The sequence below is a fragment of the Notolabrus celidotus genome, unplaced genomic scaffold (genome assembly GCF_009762535.1).
Source record: "Notolabrus celidotus isolate fNotCel1 unplaced genomic scaffold, fNotCel1.pri scaffold_417_arrow_ctg1, whole genome shotgun sequence".
Classification (NCBI taxonomy): Eukaryota; Metazoa; Chordata; class Actinopteri; order Labriformes; family Labridae; genus Notolabrus; species Notolabrus celidotus.
Window position 1 is genome coordinate 1,880 of NW_023260231.1, and position 24,906 is coordinate 26,785.

The 24,906-nt window shown below is 42.3% G+C and overlaps 2 protein-coding genes across 3 annotated transcripts; both read right to left on the minus strand.

The window, feature by feature from the left end:
* Window positions 1–377: 377 nt before the first annotated feature.
* LOC117809769 (secretagogin-like) lies at window positions 378–11,207 on the minus strand. Its single transcript, XM_034679263.1, has 11 exons — window positions 11,135–11,207; window positions 8,223–8,293; window positions 6,760–6,855; window positions 5,323–5,412; window positions 4,529–4,585; window positions 2,174–2,251; window positions 2,030–2,085; window positions 1,879–1,924; window positions 1,605–1,664; window positions 1,396–1,464; window positions 378–737 (listed from the first exon to the last, which is right to left on the minus strand). Exons 1-11 carry the CDS (start codon window positions 11,205–11,207, stop codon window positions 612–614), a joined length of 822 nt encoding a protein of 273 aa, XP_034535154.1. The 3' UTR covers window positions 378–611.
* A 628-nt stretch (window positions 11,208–11,835) lies between these two features.
* LOC117809770 (F-actin-uncapping protein LRRC16A-like) lies at window positions 11,836–24,025 on the minus strand. 2 transcript variants are annotated; one of them, XM_034679266.1, is made up of 14 exons: window positions 23,868–24,025; window positions 23,651–23,773; window positions 23,393–23,568; window positions 23,115–23,202; window positions 20,437–20,604; window positions 20,200–20,266; window positions 18,543–18,802; window positions 18,327–18,445; window positions 17,750–18,242; window positions 17,458–17,500; window positions 17,127–17,324; window positions 16,910–17,032; window positions 14,884–15,039; window positions 11,836–14,471 (listed from the first exon to the last, which is right to left on the minus strand). In XM_034679266.1, exons 1-14 carry the CDS (start codon window positions 24,021–24,023, stop codon window positions 14,347–14,349), a joined length of 2,295 nt encoding a protein of 764 aa, XP_034535157.1. In that variant the 5' UTR covers window positions 24,024–24,025; the 3' UTR covers window positions 11,836–14,346. The 2 variants fall into 2 exon arrangements, with proteins under 2 accessions (XP_034535157.1, XP_034535155.1); XM_034679264.1 differs by having other exon boundaries at window positions 18,543–18,805.
* Between the last annotated feature and the right edge of the window lie 881 nt (window positions 24,026–24,906).

Below are 24,906 nucleotides of genomic sequence, written 5' to 3' on the forward strand. Positions count from 1 at the left end.
TTAAATGCGCAAAAAGTTGCAGAAGTTGCAGAATTTGTCTTTTTTTTTCCAACCTAAAAGTGCAAAGAATCAAGAGCTTTACATCACTAGCATACAAAACACACAGCTGTAGTATGTACTTAATACAATCTGTGCTTTCTGGGACTTCAGACTGTATCTAAACACTCACTTGCATGTTTTCTTAGAAACAAATAAGACTGGAAATGTTCAAAACGTCATATATTTTGCATTAATGCTCATGTTTTTCCAAATAATGCATGAAATCCTGCACACTTTGGTCCCCATTAAGGTGTTTTGCAATTCAAGTCACCCCTTGTGTTACCAAAGAACAGAAAAAGACACTTGACAAAGATTGAATAAATATTTATTAACCATGTTTCACTGATTAAACATTAATTGTATCATGCAATCATTGTTTCAGGTCATATGTAACTGCACAACCTTCACTACAGTGGCATTTAAATTCACATAAAGACACATTAACTGGACTTTTAAAGTAAATCTGGTGACATTAAATACAAATGATGGATATCAGCTATTAACACCTTAAACACAACACTGAGAGGCACACAGGGAGGGCTCGAGGATGTGATCTGACTCCTGTAAGAGTGTTAGCTGTGTTTGAGGCCGAGGCAGAGAGCCAGCTCGTTCCTCTGGATCTTCCCGTCCCCGTTGATGTCGCAGTGACGCATCAGAGCCTTCCTGAACTTGTCCAGGTCTGTGCTGCCGAGGCTGGGCTGCGGATGACACGCAGAAAGACTTATCAGAGAGGTCAGAGGTCAAGGAGTGGAGTGCATGGACCCTGATTGGTAAAGATGTTTTGAGGGGAGCAGACGGGGAGAGATAAGTGGGTTGCATGATAGAGACTCAATTTAATAATCACTTATTAGTCACTTTTTCAGCTTTTAAATGAACTTTAAGTTCCTTTTTCTTAAAACCAAATTGATTAGGTTGTTTTATTTGCTTTGTTTGACTTTGTAGTGACATTTTTGTTTTACTTCTTGTATTTTTCTTCATTTTTCCAAATTTTTTACTCATTTTAAAATCAATTTTATACAGCATCAATTGAAAAAGCGTGTTTTTCTACTTATTTTGAAAAGCACTCAGGGCTGCATCTTTGCACTAAAGGTGCTGTTCAAACAAATCTGTTACTATTATCTTTTTTCACATTTGCATTCATGAAGGGTCCCGGGTCAATTTTAGGGCTAAGAGAGACCGATGTAATTCAACAGGTGTGTGTCAGGTGGAATATAAAACCTTGAAACCTCGTACCTGAAATTCAATCACAAGCTTTTTTTAAAAATACTCTTCATCCATTAGATTGTAGAGAGCATACTGGAAGGTAGAAAGGAACATCAGCAGCATTGATTCATGCAAAAAAGTGACGTGTTGTACCTTCACAAGCTCCATCATGTCTTTGACAAATCCATCCACTTCAGGGCCTTCCAACGCGCCTGTTTTACTCTACACACACACACACACACACACAAATATTTGACCAGATCAGCCAATCACAGAGTTTCCTGATGAGTTAAATCCTGATGAGGATGCACAGATGGATTAACTCTTATTGTTTATACTTTAACATCCCAAATCAAACTTACGACGTCGTAGTGAGCGAAGATCTTCTCAAAGTCTCTCTTCCGGTCCTCCTGGCTGCACGCCTGACTCCAAGTAAAGCAGGTCAGAATGATTAATCAGGGAGAATTTGGCTTTAAATCATCACATGAGACAAAAGAAGCACCTGATGTTAACATGCAAACTCTTCTGAGAGGCACTACAGGTATAAATATGGAGATAATGAAAGAAATCTAAGGTTGTAGGTGTTTTTGTCATGCAGGAATTAACAACATTTGAACTTTAAAGTCTTGAACTCACGTCCATCTTGAACTTCAGTAAGAAGTTTTCTTTCAGGGCCAAAATTCTGCAGACAAGAGGAAACAAAAAATCAACTTTCACACGTCATGGTCGGACTTTTTACGACACTTGAAACTCAATATTTCAGCTTTAGAAGTTCCTCTGACGTTACCTGGCGAGGTCATTCAGGTCCAGTCTGCCATCTTTGTCTCTGTCAAACATCTTCATCTACAGCAGAGGAGAAGGAACGATTTAAGAGTCGACAGTAAGGAGTTAGAGAAGTTTTTTCATAACTGCGCCCTCTGTGTGAGTTTACCATGGTGTCGCTGTACGTGTCCAGTCTGTCGGCGGTGACTGACTCGCTGTGCTGGAGGAAGAGGTCTCCAAGGAAACCCTGCAGGGACGAAACAAGACCACGCAACTGAAGGCCAGAAACTTACAGGTGTTCTTACATCACATAATGTTTAAAAATCAGAAACTGAAAGATACAGTGAGAATTAAACTCTATTATTTAAGATGCTTCACAACAATGTTAAATAAAAGGAGGGACTGTGACATTATCCCAGCATGCATGTTGTTTTTCTTCCAAACTAGAGTGAGGAAAAATGCAAAGAAACAAGAAGACAGAAGTGAAGACTATATTGATGATAAGATTCTTTAAATAATACTCAAAGTGTGCACTGATTTTTTGTTGACATGCGATTAGAAAAAGACATTCAAGTGATTTTTAAGGAGTGCATGCAGCAAGGACACCGAGACTTAACACTACTTTTATGCACTTTAATAAACTCTGCTTCATTTTTAACATTTTAAATGACTAATTTATTGAATTTTTATATATTTTTTTGTGTATCCTTCGATTTTAAATGTCATTCTAGGGATTTTTTTTTTTAGAGTTTTGAATTAAAGGTGACATATCATGCAAAATTGACTTTTTAATGGTTCTTTACCTGAAATATGTGTCCCTGTCTACAAACCCCCTGAGAATGAAAAAAATCCATTCTGCCCCTGTTCTGATTTCTCCACCTTTCTGTAAATGTGTGCTGAAACCAGCCGTTTCAGACTTCCGTGTTTTTGTTACGTAACAACAATATCCGGTCTGTCACGGAGTCAGAGCTCGGAGCTTGTTCAGCCCATAGACTGTATAAAATACAACTCAACCCCTCCTCCGTTTTTCATTCCCTGCACACATGTGTGCTAACAAGGAGCTTAGGAGGGAGGCATGCTAGTTGTAGGCTGTCTTAATAAACACAAAGGTCGCTTTGACTCCCCACGTCTGCAGATTTGAAGATCGAGTGGATGATTTTTATTTATCATGGATAAGTGCTAGCGCTAATTAGCATAGCCACATAGCTATATGTTCATAGCTGTAGCTGTAGCTGTAGCTGTAGCTGTAGCTGTAGCTGTAGCTGTAGCTGTAGCTGTAGCTGTAGCTGTGTACTAAGACACGTCGACATACTGACAAATAAAACAACAAGAAACACTAAATCTGTGACCAATCCTTCATAAAAGGTCCTGCTGCCTTTCTGGCAGAGGTCGGTTTGACTCCCCACGTCTGCAGATTTGAAGATCTAGTGGATGATTTTTATTTATCATGGATAAGTGCTAGCGCTAGTTAGCATAGCCACATAGCTACATGTTCGTAGCTGTGTACCAAGACACACGTCTACATACTGATAAATAAAACAACAAGAAACACTAAATCTGTGACCAATCGTTCAGAAAGGTCCTGCTGCAGGCGCCTCTCCGTCAGGATCAGATTCAGAGGGTTGAAGTAACGTGATCTCTGAGCAGCCGTGTATATTCAGCCAACATGTAAACATTAGATCAACGTGCCGGACAGCCGAGGCCACACCCACTTCCTGAGGGGGCGTGGTCAGAGAGAAAACAGAGTGTTCTGAGGAGGGCTGAAGAAGAGGACTTTTCAGGCAGACCAGAATCTGATTTCAAAGTGTTTTTTTGAGCATAAACTTTAAAGACATGTTTTGGGGACCTCTTAGACCAATATATATTGATGAAAAAAGCGTGATATGTCCCCTTTAAATTCTGAATTCAAGCCATAAAACGTAAGATTTTTTGGGGGGATAATTTTTGTAAACAGATTTGAACAGCAACAAATCCGTTCATTCAAAATTCTGGTTGTGGAGCCTCTGAAACCCAAGGACCAGATAACTTCTTGTGTCTTATTAATACGCTTCTGTACCGAGGACCAGTGGCGGTTCTGGGGAGTGGCCAACAGGGGCCAGTGCCCCTGTAAAACTGAACCTGGACCCCCCTGTGCCACCAAAACAAACACCAAACAAATATTATACAATAAATAATAAGCTAATAAGCTTCGGTATTGCACCAATGTTACAGGCAGAACACATGCATGTGGCACTTGGTTCCAGTCCCTTAGAGCTCTAAGGGACTCATGTTGAGTGGAAACAGCCAAACAGCTGCTGTCAGTCTGCATGTTGATCTAGTCCACAGTAATATATATGTCTAGTATATATGGATGCCCTTCTCAGTCTCTTTTGAATGTGTCCCTCTGACAACACCCTTGGCTCCAGCCTGGCCCCCACAGTAAAATTGGTCTAGAACCGCCACTGCCGAGGAATACTAAAATAAATGTTACTTAGTCCTCTGTGTGAAGCTTTTCTGCAGAGCACATTTAAAACTCAGTACGTACTTTGAGCTGAGCTGCTGAGATGTAGCCGCTGCTGTCAGTGTCGTAGTTTCTCCAGATCTACAAGAACACAGGAAACACAGAAGAAGAGTATCACTCATAATACCTTCAATGTTACATTAATTATCTAGAATATAAATAACCTTCAATATAAACATGGATAAAGTCAGGAGTGTATGACTTTCTGTTCCCTTGAGAGTGAAGTGTTTGACCTGAAGGTGGCGCTAAAAGCCTGACAGAGCATGTGATGTCTGAAATGGAATATAATAAAGGTGATAACAAGGAAGGTGGTTGAAATATTAAACACACAGCCTTTATTATAAATGGATGTAGTATCCGGGATGTCACCCATCTGTTCCTGATTGTTGGCGAGTGCCATATTGGAAATGCTGAACTCTAATCTAACTTCTGTCAAGCTAGTGTGAGGTAAAGAGGCGGGCCTTTAGCCTCCTCGCTATGTCAATCAAGTCAGCCACGCCCTTATATGGGCAAAACTCGTACCTTTAATATCTTCAATTATAACAACTTACAAATAAATCCACCCCCACAGTGTGTGCTGATACATAAATGAGCTCTTCAGACCTGAACTTGTTTTTTGAACCAGACTGTAAACATGTTTATTTCTGCTGTAAAGATCGTCTTCTTTGAATGGGTGTGTATGTGGTTTCCTGTGTTTCTGCAGCCAGCCTCAAGTGGACGCTCGATGAACTGCAGTTTTTAACACTTCCGCATTGGACTCATATCTTAAGACCGGAGGTTGCTTAACAGCTGTTTTATCTGTTGACCTTTGACCTCACCCTCATGAACTCCACACTGTTGTCCAGCGGCGTCTCCCTGCGGAACAGGAGCAGGAAGTTTTCCTCCTCTGACAGCATCAGGGAGGCCAACTGGAACAAAAGACAGTTACAAACATATTGTAAGATTTATTTTGGTCTAAGTATTTGTATCAATGAGTTCTGTAATGAAGTTCGAAAGACTTCTATTTCATATATTGCACTGCCTCTTTAAGGTTGCTCAGGGTGATATGGTTTTGAGTTGAAGTGAAGGTGTCATGAGTTCGATGTGCTGTTGTCCTACGTTGATGAAGAGTCTTTAAAGGCATCACGACGCACAGCAGAAGTTGTCCAGTGCTCTTTCTTCCCCACAGCCCTTAAAGGCCCTGTGAGGAGTTTTGAACTGGCTGAGAAACAGACTGAAAATGATACTGATGCCTCTTTATGACCTTCAATAGCAAACAAGATCATCAGCAGCAACACTGACACCTTCTCTGTTTTGTTTTCTCATTTTGAGAACCGCCCTGAGGGGGTAGGTGTCAGACCAGATGATGGACATCTCGCTTCAGAAACAGCCTTTATTTTAATGTTTCATGGAAAATAATCACATTGCCTGATAAAGTTGACTGTTAAAAAACAACAGGATGAGATTTTTGTTGAAAACACTACTTTTGCATGTATAGGACAAGACACAAGAGGTTTCGCTTGGCCACAAGGGGGCGCCAGAATCGATGCAAAACAAAAGTTCCTCACAGCAGCTCTAAGTATTATTAATTCAGTTTCTAGTTGTTGAAGTTTAACAGTTCCAAAGAGATTAAACTAGTTAAGGCGTTACAAGATTAGAAAAATTGATTAAACACCAGATTTGATTTAAATCAACATCTCATATTTATGAGGAGCAGACCTGTGAGTGTCAGGAAGTCCCCTCACCTGAGGAGTTTCACTTAGTGTTCACTTGTAAGGCTTCCTTTAATAACCAATCAGAGCTGAATTATAAAATAATATAGATAAATAATGTTAATAAATAATGCAAATGTTGATCCTTACTCTAAATGCATTCAGTAACATTTCCAAAAAGGAAAATAAAGTGAAATTTTTTTTTATTTTCTCTCCTGTTGATTCAGACTTAAATGTGGGAAACTACAAATTATAAAAAAAAGGTTTTTTTTAACCAAAAATAATATTTTGTTTATACTGCATGACAAATATAGTTATATCAATGACAAGAAAAGTTACTTTATACCTTATTAATTATGGTTTTTGTTGTAATTTTCATGTATTTTCCATCATTTTTACTTTAATTTACTGCGTATTTTGTCAAAAAGCTGAAAAAAAATTGACAAACTAATGTAAAAAGTTGAATAGTGTGAATAATAAGTATGATGAATAATAGTCTGGTTTGTTCAATAATAAAAATCAGTCTTAAATGTGAAATAGCTCGAGAGGAGAAGGTGTCTGAACCTCGTGTATCTGCAGGCGGCCGTCAGCGGTGACGTCACGTGAGGACTCCAGTCTCTCTCTCAGTCCTCTGATTCTGTCCTCGGGTTCCTCCTCACTCTGAAAACAACACAGATTCCAGCAGGTTATGACATTCACCTGTTCCTCTTTTCATGAGTTTTTTTTTTTTTTATGATTCATAGTTTATTGTTATTTTCACAGTAAACAAGCACAAACAAGCAGGGGCACCCTGAACGGCAAGGGCCACCTAGAACTAAAAAAACAAAACAATAAAATTACATACACACATATACAAATAATAATCATAACAACAACCAATACATACACACACACAAAAAAAAAAAAAAAAAAAAAAAGGGGATGCACAGACAGCTTAAAGAAATAACAGCGCTTCTCATTGAGTTCTACCACAGTATACCCACAATTTCTTACATCATTAAAGTAGTTTAACGGAAATCATTCTCCTGTCTTCTGAGTTGGAAACGTCTTCAGTCAGACAATAAAAATGAGTGATAATGCCCCCACTTCAAGTTGTACTCCTCCACCCTATCTAGAAGTCTGTATGATAATCTTTCCAGGGCAGCAAGCTGACCAAGAGAGGTGTACCATGAAGATAAAACTGGTGCTGAGGAGGCCTTCCATTCTTTAACTAGGGTTTTTCTGCCTAACATGAGGACAGTCTGGGTCCAGTCTGCAAGTGGTGGAGCCAAACCACCCAGAGCAGAGGGGTCACCCAAAATAAACAAGCTGGGAGTGAAGGGGATATCCTGGCCAGTAATTTTTTCTACTGTGGTGTGTATCCCTGACCAAAACTCCTGAATCCTGGAGCAGCTCCAGAGCATATGCACTAGGGTACCATCTTTATCAAGACATCTCCAGCACACTGGGGTGTCAACCAGACCCACTCTATGCAGCCTGGATGGCGTCCAGTAAACTCTATTTAGAATTTTGAACTGGATCAATCTTGTGCGCAATTCTCTTGACATTTTTTTCCCGTTCCTTAGAATTCGACCCCATTCTGCCTCTGTAAAGGGCTCCTGTAAGTCAGCCTCCCATGATGATTTAAGGGATCTTTTACCAAGCTCTGATGCCCTAAGGATCCTGGAGTAGTAAGCAGCAGCTTCATGACCCCGTCCAGATATTTTCAGGACCATTTCTAGAATATCGGCACTAGGTGGGGCTATCGAGGGAGAGCCAAACGTTTGTGTTAGTAGGTGCTCTTTTCATGTGTTTTGATACTTGCTCCCATTATTTACGCCACAATATGCAATTAAAGCGACAGTATACATTGTTTTGACTCTGCTGCCCCCTGTGGCAGGGTGGAGAACTACATGATACCAGAGAGTGGTACACTAATCACACTGTGGCTGGAAACAGAGCCTAAAAGAAGCTGTTTTTCAGCTAAACTTCAACTACGTGAATATGTAAGACCACAGCTTTATATATATGTTACTTTATCGTGTTACCTTCATCCCAGATTTTCCCAGCATGCTTTGTAAGAAGGCGTCCACCTGCTTCACTTCGATGTATCCGTGATCTGAAAACACAGACAGGCTGAAGTTTGACTTCCTCCTGAGAATTAAAGTGAATTTGCTTCTTGTTCATTTAAAAAAACACTCAAACCATTTTTACCAGGAGTTTAAATTTTGAAGCTTTATTTTGAGAATTAAATCAAAATATTGAGAATAATAATAATCATTAAAGCTGCAAGCGGCGATGAACGGGCCCCTCGCACACCTGCAGCCGCCGCCTACGTGAGCCACCGCCACATGCAAACTGCCGCCTGATATTTGCCACCACATGATGTCAAATCAAGATCTGAGAGTATATACCGCCTGTGTACCTTAGGTGGTGCAAATATTCCAAGTTTTTGGCAGATTGCCAAGAAAACCTCCAAACTTGACAGTGTGCCACGCCCACAAGTTTTGTCTGAACAGAATTCCTTTAACAATAATTTAATCGTCAATATGTCGGCTATAGAATGTGCCTTGTTTGGACTGAATTGGAGAAAACCCATAGGAGGAGCTCTCAAAAGTATGCACCCTTATTTGGGCGTCATTCTTCACATTCAGAGCTGTATGTGCGTCTGATGCCCCACCTCAACGCCTGCCACGCCCACAATTTTAGTCTGAACGGAATTCTTTGAACAGTTTTTAATCGTCAATGTGTCTACTATAGGTTGCCCTTGGTTTGGAATGAATCGGAGAAATGCCTTTGGAGAAGATAACGAAAGTACGCACCCTTATTTTGACGCCATTTTTCATGTTCAAAGCTAGGTGGCGCTCTTCCTGTTGAGTTTGGGATATGGGTGTAAGAGGCTTTTTTGTGCGTCCTGATGCCATGAATATGCGTATTGATTTTCAAGCATGTAGCTCAAAATAACCTCTATGGGGAGGGTTTTTTGAAAACTGTAGGGGGCGCTAGTGAGCACATTTTTTAAAACTTTTTTTGCGAAACCCATAAAATGTCGCAATTTTCCCCAGGACTGATGACTGTGTTGGATGAGGTGAAATTACGTGCATTTTAAAGTAACAAAAATCAATTTTCCGACGTTTTTTTTTTTATGCCCCGCCCCAAAGTCTGCCACGCCCACAATTTTCGTCTGAACGGAATGCCTTAACTTTGTATTAATCGTCAATGGGTCTACTATAGAATGTGCCTCGTTTGGACTGAATTGGAGAAAAGCTCTAGGAGAAATTAGCAAAAGTATGCACCCTTGCAAGGACCCATTTTTTCATGTTCAAAGCTAGGTGGCGCTCTTCCTGTTGAGTTTTGAATATGGGTGCAAGAGGCTTTTTTGTGCGTCCTGATGCCATGAATATGCGTAGTACTTTTCATGCATGTAGCTCAAAAAAACTCTATGCGTAGGGTGTTATTTTTACCTCTAGGGGGCGCTACTGAGAATTTTTTTGCGAGACCTATAATAACTTGCAATTTTCACCAGACCCGATGAGTGTGCAAAAATATCTGCGCTTTCATTCACGTTCAGGGGTCCAAAAATGCATTTTAAGTGGTGGAAGAAAGAACAATCCTTTGGTTACAATAGGGCCTTCGCCACCAGCGGTGCTCACCAGCGGTGCTCAGGCCCTAATAATTTTATTTGTAGAGCACCTTTCAAAACCAAGTTACAAAGTGCTTCACAAAATAAAACAGGCAGATCATAAAAACCCACAAGTCAAGACAAAGAAATAAAACATATTCTAAAAGACATAAAATTCCCCTTGAAGAACTCTAAAGGAATACAATTTCCTTTCTTAAGACAGTTAAAATAAAATAATGTCAAATAAAATCCAGATTTAAAAGAGCTCACTGACTCAGCAGACCTGATCTCCTCGGGCAGATGGTTCCAGAGTGTCTGACCCCCTCACTGTGAACCTCCTGTCCCCTTTTGGTTTCATTTTAGTGTTTGGAATGAACAATAAACCTCTGCCCAAGGATCTCAATGTACCATGTCCATGTAGAGCTTTAAAAGTAATCAGTAAAATCTTAAAATCAATTCTAAAACATACAGAGAGCCAGTGCAAGGAAGCTGAAACCAGAGAGATGTGGTTGAATTTTCTGGTTCTGGTTGAAACCCTTGCAGTCTGGAGACGATGGAGGGATTTGTTGTGCAGGCTGCTAAAAAGACTGTTACAGTAGTCCATGAGGCGTGAGGAGATAAAAGCATGTAAAATCGTCTCTGTGTCTTTAAAAGTTAAAACAGACTGAATTTTAAAAATGTCTCTGAGGTGGTAAAAACACGACTGTACAAGTTTTGTGATATGATGTTCAAACGTTATGTAATTTTCCTGATCTGATGAAATTGATCTTTTACCTGTTATATATATATTTTAAGTTTGACCTCCTTTTTCAACATTTTTTACTTTATTCTAAACTTTTTAAATGCATTCTTCGAAACAAAAAACAGCATCAAAACACTTAAAAGTTCCCAATCTCTGCTTCTTTTTAATCAAATCTAGCATCACCAGTCTTGGTTAGACTCCAGTTGTCACAAACTTGTGTTTAAATTGATGAATAACAGCTTTATATATCAAAAGCATGACTTTAACACCTTTATATGACTCTTAAAATGATAATTCTGCCTCTTTATTTCTTTGACTTTAACGTCTTTATATGACTCTTAAAATGATAATTCTGCCTCTTTATTTCTTTGACTTTAACGCCTTTATATGACTCTTAAAATGATAATTCTGGCTCTTTATTTCTTTGACTTTAACGCCTTTATATGACTCTTAAAATGATAATTCTGCCTCTTTATTTCTTTGACTTTAACGCCTTTTATATGACTCTTAAAATGATAATTCTGCCTCTTTATTTCTTTGACTTTAATGCCTTTATATGACTCTTAAAATGATAATTCTGCCTCTTTAATTCTTACCTTTGGGGTCAAACTGTTGCCAGATCTGCAGAAAAGCTGCAGCGTCCAGATCGTCCAGCACGGTGCTGTCCATGGTGCTGAAGACCAGTCCACAGGTCCAGATGGAGACGACCAATCAGAAATAAAAAGAACAGCAAGTAGAAAGAGAGAAAATGGAAGAACAAATGTCTCCAAGAGAGGTTAAGTAAAGGCAGAGATGATGTGAAGTAAAACTAGCTTGTGTATCTTCTTCAGGCGTCTCATGAATCCTGAGAAGTGACGCTGAGGAGAGATTCTGCAGCTGGTGTACGAGGGAGGAGCCGAGGAGAGAGAGAGAGAGAGAGAGAGAGAGAGAGAGAGAGAGAGAGAGAGAGAGAGAGAGAGAGAGAGAGAGAGAGAGAGAGGGAGAGAGAGAGAGAGTGAGAGAGAGAGAGAGAGAGAGAGAGAGAGAGGGAGAGAGAGAGAGAGAGAGAGGGAGAGAGAGAGGGAGAGAGAGGGAGAGAGAGAGAGAGGGAGAGGGAGAGAGAGAGAGAGAGGGAGAGAGTGAGATAGAGAGAGAGGGAGAGAGAGAGAAAGAGGGAGAGAGTGAGATAGAGAGAGAGAGAGAGAGGGAGAGAGTGAGAGAGAGAGAGAGAGAGAGAGAGGGAGAGAGTGAGAGAGAGGGAGAGAGAGAGAGAGAGAGAGAGAGAGAGAGAGAGAGAGAGAGAGAGAGAGAGAGAGTCTGAACAGTAAAAGAGGATTTATTGGTACAAACATAGAAAAACAGAGATCTCTGAGCGTCCTGTTGGTCCACTGACACATCAACAATAAAACAATATAACAATAAAACAAATCATGAAACTGATCTTTAAAAAAATCAGATATTCTTTTAAAAAATATTTCCCAATAAAATAAAAAAACCGTCACCGTATATTTTAAATCCGACTCCGTACACGTGTCACGCTCTGAATATTTAACCGATATAATAATAAAACCCTTCTCTCTTATAAACAGAACTGCAGGGACGTCAGGACCTATTTACATATTTACATTCAATCATAAAACATCAGTAAGTGCAGCCGAACGTGAAGAAGAGATCAGTGTGTGATGAGCTGTGTGTGTTCAGAAGGTAAAACGTGAATCTGAGGCGGCGAAACGTTGAAGAATCGTAAATCTCACCGACGATTTCAAACAGAAAAATAATAAAAGACGAGCTGACTTTTCACCTTGGGAGATTTAAGATGTTTAAGTTGTTGAAATGTTGCAGTTTGGAGAAGTTTGGCCTTCAAACCTTTGACAAGACATAACAAACAAGAATGCTAAAACTGCAGTTCCTCCAGTGTCCACTAGAGGCCGTCTTCAAAAGTGGAGCGATCCTCATTAAAACCACAGACTGTATGTAGTCTCAGAGACAACACCCATTGGTTTCTGTGGCTGACCCTCCTCTCAAACAGCTACAGTGTTCCCACCTGTCAATCAAGTCAGCCACGCCCATATATGGGCAAAACTTGTAACCTTAAAATCCTCAAATCTAACAAGTTCTAAAAAAATACATCTTTCGTACAGTGTGCGCCGACAAAGAAATGAGCTACTCGGTCTAAAATCTCTTTTTGAACCAGGCTGTAAACGTGTTTATTTCTGCTGTGAAGATCGTCTTCTTTGAATGGGTGTGTATGTGGCTTCCTGTGCTTTCGGAGCCAGCCTCTAGTGGACACTTGAGGAACTGCAGTGGCTTAATTTCTCAAAACCGCTTGGTTAAAATGTAATTTTTACAGCAGAATTGAACATGTTTACAGCCTGGTTCAAAAAATAGTTTGGTCTCTGGAGGTCATTCATGTATTCGTACACACTGAATGAAAGGCGAACTTTATTATAACACATCCTGTACGATGATATAAAGGCACATTTGGCTTGTTGTAATTTCTAGACTGAAAGTTTGGCTTCGGTCAGCTTGTGCAATATGGTGACACCATTGCTTGACTTCAGAAACCAGTGGGTGATGTCTTGTTTTACAGAGTGTAAGATAACTACACCAACATGGCGTCTAAACCGAACCAAACTGCAACATTCTCACAACAATAACCACGTGTGAAGTACTGCTTCATGTCCTAACCTCTTTTAAAGTCAGAAAGATGTCTTTCAAAAGTCCAAACAGATGTAGACTTTTCATTTTCAAGACACTGACTGCTTTATTTCTAAAGTAACAGCAACTTTAACTGATTTAAAATAGATTTCAACTTTTAAAGAAACCAACATTTCGGTTTAGATGCACCTGGATCTCCTGGGTGATTTATTTTTGATGCACAAAGCTTATATGGTCCTGATCCATCTATGAGCCTTAGTCTCTTCTTCTTCTGCCTTATCTCAGGATACTGAACGTAAAGTCCTCCAGTTAAACATGAACCCTGAATGAATTGAACACAGACAAGAGGATCATTCTCAACCAATGAATGATCACTCATCTTTAGACTTCTGTTAGAGTGTTACAGAAAAGTCTGCAGAACTGAAACAGAAACTTGAGCATCAAAGTTCCTCTTGATTTAAGATATAGTGCTCTGAATTCGTCTGACTCGAGGCCGACTTACAAGATTTCCCAGAAGTTTTAAAGCACATCTTTATCTGCAGATGACATGAAGTCAAAACCTGCAAATCTGCTCAAAGGCCTCTACACTCAGAGAGGTCACCAAGACTGTGATTTACTCACCCTGCAAACCCACATCCTGCAAAATAAACCAAATCATATCTGCAGTATTTAAATATTAATAAATGTAGGACCGACATTAATATACATCTTATTTCTCTTTTTATAGAAGGCCAATTGTAATGCATTCTTTCATTTGCTTCTGCTCCCATTAGAAGCCTGTTTTGGTGACATTTATATTTTTTCTGCTTGTGCATGAACTCTTTTTGGCGTCTGAGACTCTTTCTTGCACGACTTCACGCTGAATACTGCAAACGTGAATATTTGCAGGATAAAATGAGCTCTTTAATCTTCAGAGGCGGATCTCCACTGCTGAGTCTCACATCAGAGCTTTACACTAACTGAACCTCTCGCAGATCTGCTTCCTCTTCATGTTCCTGTTAAACTGTTTGAAGCTGTTTTAGTGTCCACGTGGTGAAAAGCTGGGACTGATCCAAAGTCAGGAAACTTGACGGTGTCTCCTTGGATGTTCCTCGTGTGTGTGAAGGAGAGTCGGGCAGGACTTAAAAGAAGAAGAAGAAGAAGAAGAAGAAGTGTAAACGTCTCGTTGGTCTCAGACTGAAGGAGTGTCGTCAGACTCGTCCTCTGATTTGTTGTCAGATTTGAGATCATCAGCAGAAGACGTTGTCTCCTCCTCGGCTGGGCTGAGATCAGTGTCTGCTAGAGGTGGAGGGCTCACTGGAACACACAGAGAGAGGGAGAGAAGACAATGAAGACACAGAGATAAAGAGGGGGACAGGTGGATCAAAACAGGGGAGGATATTTTCTTCTCTGGGAAATTAAAGAGACATTCCAGTATTTTTAAACCCCCTGATTTAGAGATGCCAAAAGTTAACAGATACTCTCATGATTAAAGCTCAACCTTGACCTTTTTGCCATGATGAAGGTTTTTGGTATTTGGTCTTGTACAGCTCTCAGACTGTGTTTGTGAATAACAGCACTACTTGAAAACAAATAACATCTGTTTAGAGTCCAACCATTGGTCTAGCTAAGGATGCTACAAACAGAGCAGACATGCTAACATGTAGTTATTGTTACTGTTGGACCGAGGGTGGATTTATTGACGGACAGAGCTGTGATTAAAACCCACCGTAGGCGGGGAGAGACTTGGCTCGCTCTCGGTCGTCCTCCATCGCAGCGGGAGGACTCGCTGAACTCTTCAGAGACGACCACTGTCTTCCCCCGAGGTCACATTCAACATCATCACAGGGGGACTCGAAGGCATCGCCGTCCACAGGAGACTCGACTGAAGACAAAGGAGGAAAGACAAAGTTATACACCCAGTAATAGATTGAAAATGAGAGCCTTTACAAATCAACACGTTGGCACAGAGATAGTCTTCTTCAGAGTTAGTCAGTGTGTAATAAAAACATCCTAAAGTGTCTAAAAACACATTTTTTACGCCCAAACGCCGACACATCGTTCTGATTACACAGAGGAACGATGTTTTAAAGCAAAACACAGAGTTCCTTTGGAGAGATAATTACATGAGTCAAGTGTTAAACTACAAAATCACACACACACTGACACTTGGACATGCCAAGTACAGGCTGCAAGACTTTTCCCCCAGATGAACCGTGTGTGTGTGTGTGTGTGTGTGTGTGTGTGTGTGTGTAGGCCCTGAAAGCACTTGAGTTGTGACCTGTTACTGTACATTTGGTGTTACATTTTCAGAGTCATCAACCTTCATCGTACAGAAAGAGAAACAAACAATCACGCACTACGAGGCCAAACTATTTCATGTACTTCTTTCTACATATATATGTTAAAGGTGACATATCACGCTTTTTTCATCAACATATATTGGTCTAAGAGGTCCCCAAAACATGTCTTTAAAGTTTATGCTCAAAAAAACACTTTGAAATCAGATTTTGGTCTGCCTGAAGAACCCTCTTCTTCAGCCCTCCTCAGAACAGTCTGTTTTCTCTCTGACCACGCCCCCTCAGGAAGTGGAAGTGCCTCGGCTGTCCAGCACGTTGATCTAATGTTTACATGTTGGCTGAATATACACGGCTGCTCACAGACCCGCGTTACTTCAACCCTCTGAATCTGATCCAGAATCTGATCCTGATGGAGAGGCGCCTGCAGCAGGACCTTTCTGAACCATTGGTCACAGATTTAGTGTTTCTTGTTGTTTTATTTGTCAGTATGTCGACGTGTGTCTTGGTACACAGCTACGAGCATGTAGCTATGTGGCTATGCTAACTAGCGCTAGCACTTATCCATGATAAATAAAAATCATCCACTAGATCTTCAAATCTGCAGACGTGGGGAGTAAAACCGACCTCTACCAGAAAGGCAGCAGGACCTTTCTGAACCATTGGTCACAGATTTAGTGTTTCTTGTTGTTTCATTTGTCAGTATGTCGACGTGTGTCTTGGTACACAGCTACAGCTATGAACATGTAGCTATGCTAACTAGCGCTAGCACTTATCCATGACAAATAAAAATCATCCACTAGATCTTCAAATCTGCAGACGTGGGGAGTCAAACCGACCTTTGTGTTTATTAAGACAGACTACAACTAGCATGCCTCCCTCCTAAGCTCCTTGTTAGCACACATGTGTGCAGGTTGAGTTGTATTTTATACAGTCTATGGGCTGAACAAGCTCTGAGCTCTGACTCCGTGACAGACCGGATATTGTCGTTACGTAACAAAAACACTGAAGTCTGAAACGGCTGGTTTCAGCACACATTTACAGAAAGGTGGAGAAATCAGAACAGGGGCAGAATGGATTCTTTTACTTTTCAGGGGGTTTGTAGACAGGGACACATATTTCAGGTATAGAACCATTAAAAAGTCCATTTTGCATGATATGTCACCTTTAAGGACAATGTATAGTGATCAGGTGGTTATGTGAATTATAATCCCAACATGGGCTGCCCGTTCTGAAGACTACAGGGTGAGCTATTAGTAGTATATTTAGTTTCTGTAATATAAGACATCAAAAAACTGATAAAGTAGAGATGCAAGAAACATAACACATAAAAATCTAAAGAGGAAAGCTGATGTTAAACTGTGTAGTGTGCATCTTAACCACGAGGTCATCAGGATGCCTTTTTAACCTCTAATCCTGCTTCTGCTTCTTTAAAAACCATCAAACAGAGACCCTCACCTTCCAGAGGAGACAGCGGTCCTGCAGGGCTGCTGCTGCTGATGCTCTCCCTCTCCTGCTCTGATGGCGCCCTCTTCAGGCGAGGAGCAGGAAGTGGTCCTTTGGAAGACTCAGAGGAGTCATCTGAGAACCAGAAGATGAATAAAACCATGAAGTTATCCTGTAGAAAAAGATGTAGATGTAGAAATGAGGTCAACATCATTTCAGAGAGTCGTACCGATGAAGGTGCTGCTCGGCCTGGGACTTGTTGGGCTGGTTGGACTGAGGGGCCCAGATATTCGGGGTCCCACAGGCGGTTTGAGGGCCTGAGGTGGGTGCGGTTTAGGGGTGACACTAGGAGGCTTCGACCTTGGCACTGGCTCTGGTTTGGAGTCCTCTGAGTCGGCTGGTACAACGGGATGGACGTCTGACTTGGCTGCAGGAGAAGGACACTCATCAGCAACCATGCTCTTATTTTGAAAGAGCCAAAGCTGACTTAAGCAGGTTTAGGTTATTCAAAGGAGGACAGTGCAAGTCTACAGGTTGCAAGACGTCAAAGAGAAGCTCACCTGTGTCACCGTCCACTTTGTCCTGCAGGCCCAGAGACTCAGACTGGAACAGAGAGAGAGACAGCTTTCAGGATTCATCACTAAAGGGACTCTGTAGGACTCTAAATGTTCTCTTATTAACAAAGACCCAACATCAAGACAGGATCAGATCCAGTCCCATCTTACAGACAGGACTCAGTCTGATCTCATCTTAATCCACCATGAGTAGAGCACTTTGCAGCATTTAGCAAGTTACAGTGGCAAGGACAAACTTCCTTTAACAGGCAGAAACCTCCAGCAGGACCGGACTCACCTTCTTTGCAGCCATTTTCTCCTGCCTGGCTTTCATCTCAGCCATCAGGTCCATCCCCATCACAGGGACCCCGATGTGCCGTGGGATGTGTGGGTTCTCCTTCCTCTCCGGGCTATCATTCTCCACGTTCTCCAGGTTCTCCTCCTCCGTGTTCTCCTCCTCGGCAGGTTCCGCGGCACTCGCACAAGCCTCCATCTCAGAATCCTGGTGGTCCGAGGACTGAGCCCTGGGGAGCTCCTGACGGGGCTCGACTGCCGGCTCGGGAGGGGGGGGCGACGGGGACGGCTCCTCACTCACTGGAGTGATGGAGGAAGTGGGTGGAGAGGAAGTAGGGGAGGCGAGATGAGGAGGCGTGATGGAGGCAGGTCCTTGGCTCTTCTCTGAACGTGACGTCCGGTTCTTAAGGAGGTTAAAGAACCCGCTTTTCCTGGACTCACGTTTCTTGTCCCCGCCTTCCTGAGGGCTGGAGGAGAGTCCTCTGATACTGGAGAGTCTGGAACATTTAATAAAAGCATAAATAGAAAACAACATACTTTTATTAAGACACACTGGTTTCACTTTGAGACAGGAGTCTTACTTGAAGCTGAGTTTTGTGACTTTCTTGGAGAAGAAGTCGTCCAGGCCCTCGTCGAGCTTTCCCATGATGCTATTCTGCTCCGTCTCATGTGACGCTGAGCTGGCGGTGTCTGCCTTTCGCTGGAGGATCAACAGTGACAATGAATAGGAGGTCAAAGACAAAGAGAAGTCTTCATGACTCAAGCTGTAAATCAATAATTGGGATAAGGAGACCTACGTGTGGTCGGCTTGGTTTCGTCCTCTTCTTCGGCTTTGGTCGGAACTTGGTTCGATGCTCCAGCGTCTTGTGCTCGACGGTCGGCAGCTCGCCCAAACACACGGTCGACGAATCAACGGGAGTAGGAGGAGGAGGGAGGTCTCCGTAGTACGATGACATCCTGTCTGGCTTTGAAGAAGCAGGAGGCGGAGGAGGAGGAGGAGGGTCCTCCACGTGGATAGGGACCTCCTCTAGAGCTTTGTCCAGGTCGAACTCCATCTCTGCTGGGCGAAAGAAAGGACAAGACCAATGAAGACGATTGATGATCCTTATTTCTACAAGCTCCCTGAGTATCAAGACCATCCCTCCACCCTGTTACACATCCATATGTACAGAGACAGACCCTCAGACTGGCCTATGCATGGGGGATTTAATGCTCAGTTGCACATAGAGTCCCTGATCCATTGACGTCCTCTTGGAAGCAGACATGTGAGCATAAGCTGGAGACTGCAGGATGTAATCCACAGAGAGGTTCTGCAGTATCTGCAGGTGTGTGGTGGTGGCAATCCAAGGCCTCAAGGGCAACCAGAGATGTGCACCACACAGATGGGGCTCGCTACCTGGGTGACAGGGTGCTGGCAGACCTGCAACAGGAGGCTGTTGAGCACCAAGAATCAGAGCCTGGAAGTTGTTGGTCATGATGGTCGCGCTCCTCTTGACAGTGACATCAACTAAGAGAGTGGAGACGCTGCAGAGGACACACAGCTTTCAGAAGGTGTTCACAGACATCCATTTGGGTCAATTGGTGGAGGCTGCAAGTCCTTTACTCCACCCAAGAGGGCAGGGGGTTTGGAGAGATAAGCCCCCAGCCTGTGTCCCAGCACAGTGTCCAGCCGGTCGAACCATCTACTAGTCCTCCGGTCAGTCTCTTTGTAATCTTGTCTCAGTTTCTTCAGCTTCTCTTGAACCTGCTTTCCGGCGTGGCTTATCTGTAACTCGGCAAGTCTTGGGAAATCTTGGCGTACACTTCTGCACGGTCGTCAACAACTTGCTCTGGATCTCCAGGAATGCAACTACTCACCGCTCCACCAATTGTAAATCTTCTTCTCGCTCTCCATCTCAAAATGAATGCAGTGAAATGAAAAAGGAACCATTTGCAGTCGTGCAGCTTGCAGGCCCTGCCCCTCCATAGTCCCGGGACCTCTGAAGAGTACCACCTCCCTAGCAGGGGCTTTTCAGAGGACTAAAGAGAACTAAATTTAGGCCTTGGGTCCTCTGGTCAAAAAGCACCTATTGTAACTCTGCAACAGTGCCTTTGTACGTACACTCTGCACCCAGAGACAGCCAATCCACATGGGTGTTTGTAAAAATGGTGTCCCATCCCAGTGTGTGATTTCACATTGCATTGGGTTGTTGCAGGAGCATGAGATGCATGACTCTTTATTACCTCCACGGGAAAATCACAATCAGAACAACTTCGTCCCACCAACACTGGCAGAATATAAGAGCTTAGAGTCTCTTCACTCAGAGGACAAAAGGTAAAACTGTAGCCGACAGTTCTTCCTCCAACATATCAACATTTTAAAACATCAACACTTTAACTTTTCTTTCTGCAGGAGAAGAAAATGTGTCCTCATTCCTATCAGATGAAACTTCTAGATTTTTTTGTGTCACTTACCAAACGCCACAGAGACGGGCCTCAGCATCCGGACCAGAATACTCTTCCTCTTGGATTTAGGAGTCATCTAAAACAGAAACAACAATATTCATCCAAAGTTTGAGGAAGTGCAAAGCTGCAAAGAAATAAAACTCCTGCGTCTCCTTCTCTCCTGTGCATGTTGTAGTGTCCATTTATCACCCTAAGTTCAGAGGATGCATTGACAGATATGAGACAGTTTGTGTTGTGTTTCCTCACCGTGCATGTGTCCATGTCCTCCAATCCGTGCTTCTTGTCCTGGTTGTGGTTCTGCTTCTGCCCCTGGTTGTGGTTCTCCGGCTGCAGAACCTCCTCGTGCACGACCTCTGTCTCCATCTGAGGCTCGTGACGCAGCAGAGGCTGAACCTTCCTCACCAGGTGGTTGGTCTGAGGGACAGAATGAGGGAGGAGAGAGGGATAAGAGGATGGAGGAACATGGGAAAGACAAGTAGGGAGGCAGGGAGGCAGGGAGGCAGGGAGGCAGGGAGGCAGGGAGGCAGGGAGGCAGGGAGGCAGGGAGGCAGGGAGGCAGGGAGGCAGGGAGGGAGGGAGGCAGGGAAGGAGGGAGGCAGGGAGGCAGGGAGGCAGGGAGGCAGGGGGGAGGCAGGGAGGAGCCAGGGAGGAGGCAGGGAGGCAGGGAGGCAGGAAAATGTTCCTCATACAACGTTGTATTGTGTTTGTGACATCTACTCTCCTCTATTTAAAATGGTGTTCCTTATTTTTTATGTTTTGTGGCATACTTTGACTGGGACTCCTCAGACCAACATCATTAATGTCAGAAGAGAGTGTATCCTCAAAGCCCTGTGTGTGTACCTCAATGAAGAGCCCAAGAAGCTGGTGAAAGAATGCACGGTATGGAATTTAGTTTTTATCCTCCAGGGGGCCTTACTCTGACATTTGTCATTCACTAAAAAAAGACAATGCAATTATAGTCTTTGACTATGTAAAGTCAATGAATAATAGCTGTTTACTAGGCAAATGAAGCTTCATGAACTTTTTCTAGTGTTTCTTGAGCCCTCTAGATGGCGCTCTCTGTTCAACAAAGGGTTGAAAGCACACTGAATTGCCATTCAATGAGCCTTCATTTTTAAACCAAGAGCGCCATCTAGAGTAGTCAAAAAATACAACTAATGGATCATGAAGCCTCATTTACCCATCACTGCTGTTTACAGTGGTTTTGTTTACATTTAGTAAAAGGGACTAGTATAACATGAAGGAAATTGTATTTTACTTTTTTTGTTTTCTACAGGATGCAGATGTTGAAAGCAACCAGGCTGAAATGAAGGAGTTGACCTTTGGAATCTATGCCATACGAAAAGAGGGTGCAGAGCCGGAGGATGACCCAGACAATGTGGGTATCATCTTGGAGGGTGTCCAAGTTCTGGACGAGCTGGGGAACGTCCCATTTGCTGTTGCCATGCTGTTCACTCTGGTCTACGCACTCAACCTAAGCTACCCTTCAGAGCTCAGATACACCTTCGAATCTTTGCAGAAGATCATCATGGAGCTTGATGGAAACAGACTCTCAAGAAAAGCTCAAACACTGAAAACCCTGCTTTCACGTAAGTCATCCACTGTAGAGTGACCAAAAGGTCAACTGTTGCTCTTTGAGAGATAGAAAAGACTTTGGCCTGAAATGTTCCTTAGAGAAAGTAAAAATTAACGATGAATGAATGAGTGTTTTCAAAAGCAATTGTTGCATGCAGAAACAGTTCTGTTTAGTACTTCCAATGTTGCACAGTGCTGCTTTTTCATTTCTTCCTAGCGTTTTTCCTTTGCCATCAGTTGCCAGGGATGCATCTGCACATACACTTTGTAAACTTTTGTTTGGTTTATTGGTAAGCTGTACATTATAGAAGTCTTCTGTATTTCTGCCAGGAAAAAAAGGGAAATTGAAAATCAAAATTGTAAGATACTTGGCCATTGTTATGAGTTAACAATAATATTTTTCAACCAAGGCTTCTACCTTATTTTCTATTGATGCATTTTATGTAATGAAAACATTTTGACTGTTTAGGCTGGATGTGGAAGGTTAACAGGGGGCAGGTTCAAATAGTGGGCCCCAATTTTCTAACCTGACAGTTGTGATATTCTTGCTTGTCTGCCTCTTTTCTGAACAGATAGCATAATGCACCATCTGTCAGCATTTCAGGTTGAATCACTCTGCTGTATTTTCACATGAGCATGTTTTCCAGCAGCTGTTGAAAGTCATTCTTTGCCTTTCCTGAATACAGTCGTGTTCCAACAAATACAGTCTGTTTTGTGTCTTTTTCCAAACTTGACACCAACTGGGTGTAAACTTTAAATTGCTAAATGTAAACATTCTTGATATGTCAAAAATGTCTTATTTTCTGAATTACTATTTTAGTTTATTTTCACATGATAAAAAGGTTTGACTCACAGCTTAAATCATTTCTGATGATTGAACTTACTTTAGTTTTGTTCAGTCAGCATGATTAATTAGTGCTATTGTACCATTTAAAAATGTAGCTGTACCTACCCTGTCAAAATAAGTTATCCATTATCATATTATACAAGTTAATGTGACCCAAGACAATATAGTCAGATCCTACCTTAGTAAATATGTTGAAACAACCTTTACAAATTAAGTTGGACCCAAACATTACAAATGAGTAATGGTAACGTCAATACTTTATGTCCACTCAACATATTTACAATTAGTTGGTTCAACAAAATTGTGTCTCGCTAAATGAAAACATTTTAATTAGGTGGAAATTCTTTCCATAATTTTATTACGTTCACCCAACAAATTATTTCTTTGAGTGCAGGGAGGCTGGGAGGCAGGGAGGCTGGGAGGCAGGGAGGCAGGGAGGAAGGGAGGAGGCAGGGAGGCAGGGAGGCTGGGAGGCAGGGAGGCTGGGAGGCAGGACACTGACCAGAGTGTGCTGCGATCTGGATAGGGACTCCAGGATCTCGTCCACGATGCGATCAGATAGAAAAGACGCCATGCTGAGCTTCACTTCACTGAATCACACAGAGGAGAAACAGAGGACAGAAAATCCTGTTTAGTTCTCAAAATCCTCATCTGACCCAGATCACATGTTACAAACCTGTCTGAATAAAGAGCTCTCTGTGAGCTGAGGTTCTGGATTATTAGTCCAGGGTCAAGCAGAGGACGGGCAAACCTCACAGACTCATAAACACACACACACACCTTATCTTGTTGATGATGTCAACCCCTGACTGCTCCAGCAGCGTGGTGGTGACGAAGCTGCGAGGGACCGTCATCCTCCCCCCTCCCACCTTCAGCAGCTCCTGTCGAAGGCCGCTCCTCTTCATGGCATGAGGACACAGTCCCTCAGCCGCGTCCACCATGGACACCAGCATGGTCTGAGGGAGATTTAACTTTGAATCAAGGCTCATAGAAAAATCACACGCCTGCTAACGTGCTGTGAAAACAGCAGTGGTGTACCTGCAGCTGCTCGTCCATCACTCGTGCAACCTCTCCGGCCATCGACTCCAGCTTGTCCTGGATGGCGCCGACACACGCGCCCCTGGACCCCCCGCTCTTCAGGTGGTACAGGTTCGGGAGGAGCTGCAGGGATGAGGAAAGATGTTTGTAACAATATGCATTTTTGCTCTGCTGCAATGTGTGGTTAAAAGTAATTCCTGTGAGTCGTGTTTTTTACAGTTTTGGAGTTCCGTGCGTCCTTCATGAGGTTCTCGGCCACCTTCATGTCCTCCTGCACCGAGTTCTTCTCTGTGAACCTCAGAGAGTTCAGGTGGTCCTGGACCTTCACACACATCATGTCCATCATCTGCAGCACAGAGAGGTCAGAGGTCATGAGTAAACTATAACATGTAGGTGAGCATTGGCCACATGTTATATCTTCTTAACAGGTGTTTGCTGTTTCGTCCAGCAGAGGGCGCTCTAACTTCATTGTTAACTCTGAAGTATGACTCACAGATGGAAACCTTTCATTACCAAGCCTGACTCCTCAGGTGTGAATGTTTTTAGAGTTTTGAACAAAGACAATGTGACTGAAATTTGGGTCATTACCAGTCAGGGTCCCGAGGCAGACACCCTCTCTACTTTTAAGAGTAAGCTTCAAACTTTCCTTTTTGATAAAGCTTATAGTTAGAGCTGGATCAGGCTTGGACCAGGTCTTAGTTATGCTGCTATAGGCTTAGACTGACACACTGGGATCCTGTCTTTCCCTCTCTCTCCTCTCTCTGCCTGTCTCTCACTTTAACTCTTCCTGTCCCATTAAAGTTACTAACCATAGACCTTTCTGGAGTCCCTGAGCTCCCTTGTCTCGTAGGTTCCTCTGAATCTCTGCCATAGATTCCTTTTGGGTCTTTCTTTCTTTCTTTCTTTCTTTCTTTCTTTCTTTCTTTTCTTTCTTTTCTTTCTTTCTTTCTTTTCTTTCTTTCTTTCTTTCTTTCTTTCTTTTCTTTCTTTCTTTCTTTCTTTCTTTCTTTCTTTCTTTCTTTCTTCTTTCTTTCTTTCTTTCTTTCTTTCTTTCTTTCTTTCTTTCTTCTTTCTTTTCTTCCTTCTTTCTTTCTTTCTTTCTTTCTTTCATTCTTTCTTTCTTTCTTTCTTCTTTCTTTCTTTCTTTCTTTCTTTCTTCTTTCTTTCTTTCTTTCTTTCTTTCTTTCTTCTTTCTTTCTTTCTTTCTTTCTTTCTTTTCTTTCTTTCTTTCTTTCTTCTTTCTTCCTTTCTTTTCT

Excerpts from the sequence above, each read along its gene's own strand:
- LOC117809769 (XM_034679263.1), bottom strand. The coding sequence starts at position 11,207 with ATGGACAGCACCGTGCTGGACGATCTGGACGCTGCAGCTTTTCTGCAG. Across the intron at positions 1,925-2,029 it reads GACCTGAATGACCTCGCCAG|AATTTTGGCCCTGAAAGAAA; the intron begins GTAACGTCAGAG and ends TCTTGTCTGCAG. Across the intron at positions 1,465-1,604 it reads TCTTCGCTCACTACGACGTC|AGTAAAACAGGCGCGTTGGA; the intron begins GTAAGTTTGATT and ends GTGTGTGTGTAG.
- LOC117809770 (XM_034679264.1), bottom strand. The coding sequence starts at position 24,023 with ATGACCTCTGACCTCTCTGTGCTGCAGATGATGGACATGATGTGTGTG. Across the intron at positions 20,267-20,436 it reads AGGACATGGACACATGCACG|ATGACTCCTAAATCCAAGAG; the intron begins GTGAGGAAACAC and ends TTTCTGTTTTAG. Across the intron at positions 14,472-14,883 it reads CAAGTCTCTCCCCGCCTACG|TGAGCCCTCCACCTCTAGCA; the intron begins GTGGGTTTTAAT and ends TGTGTGTTCCAG.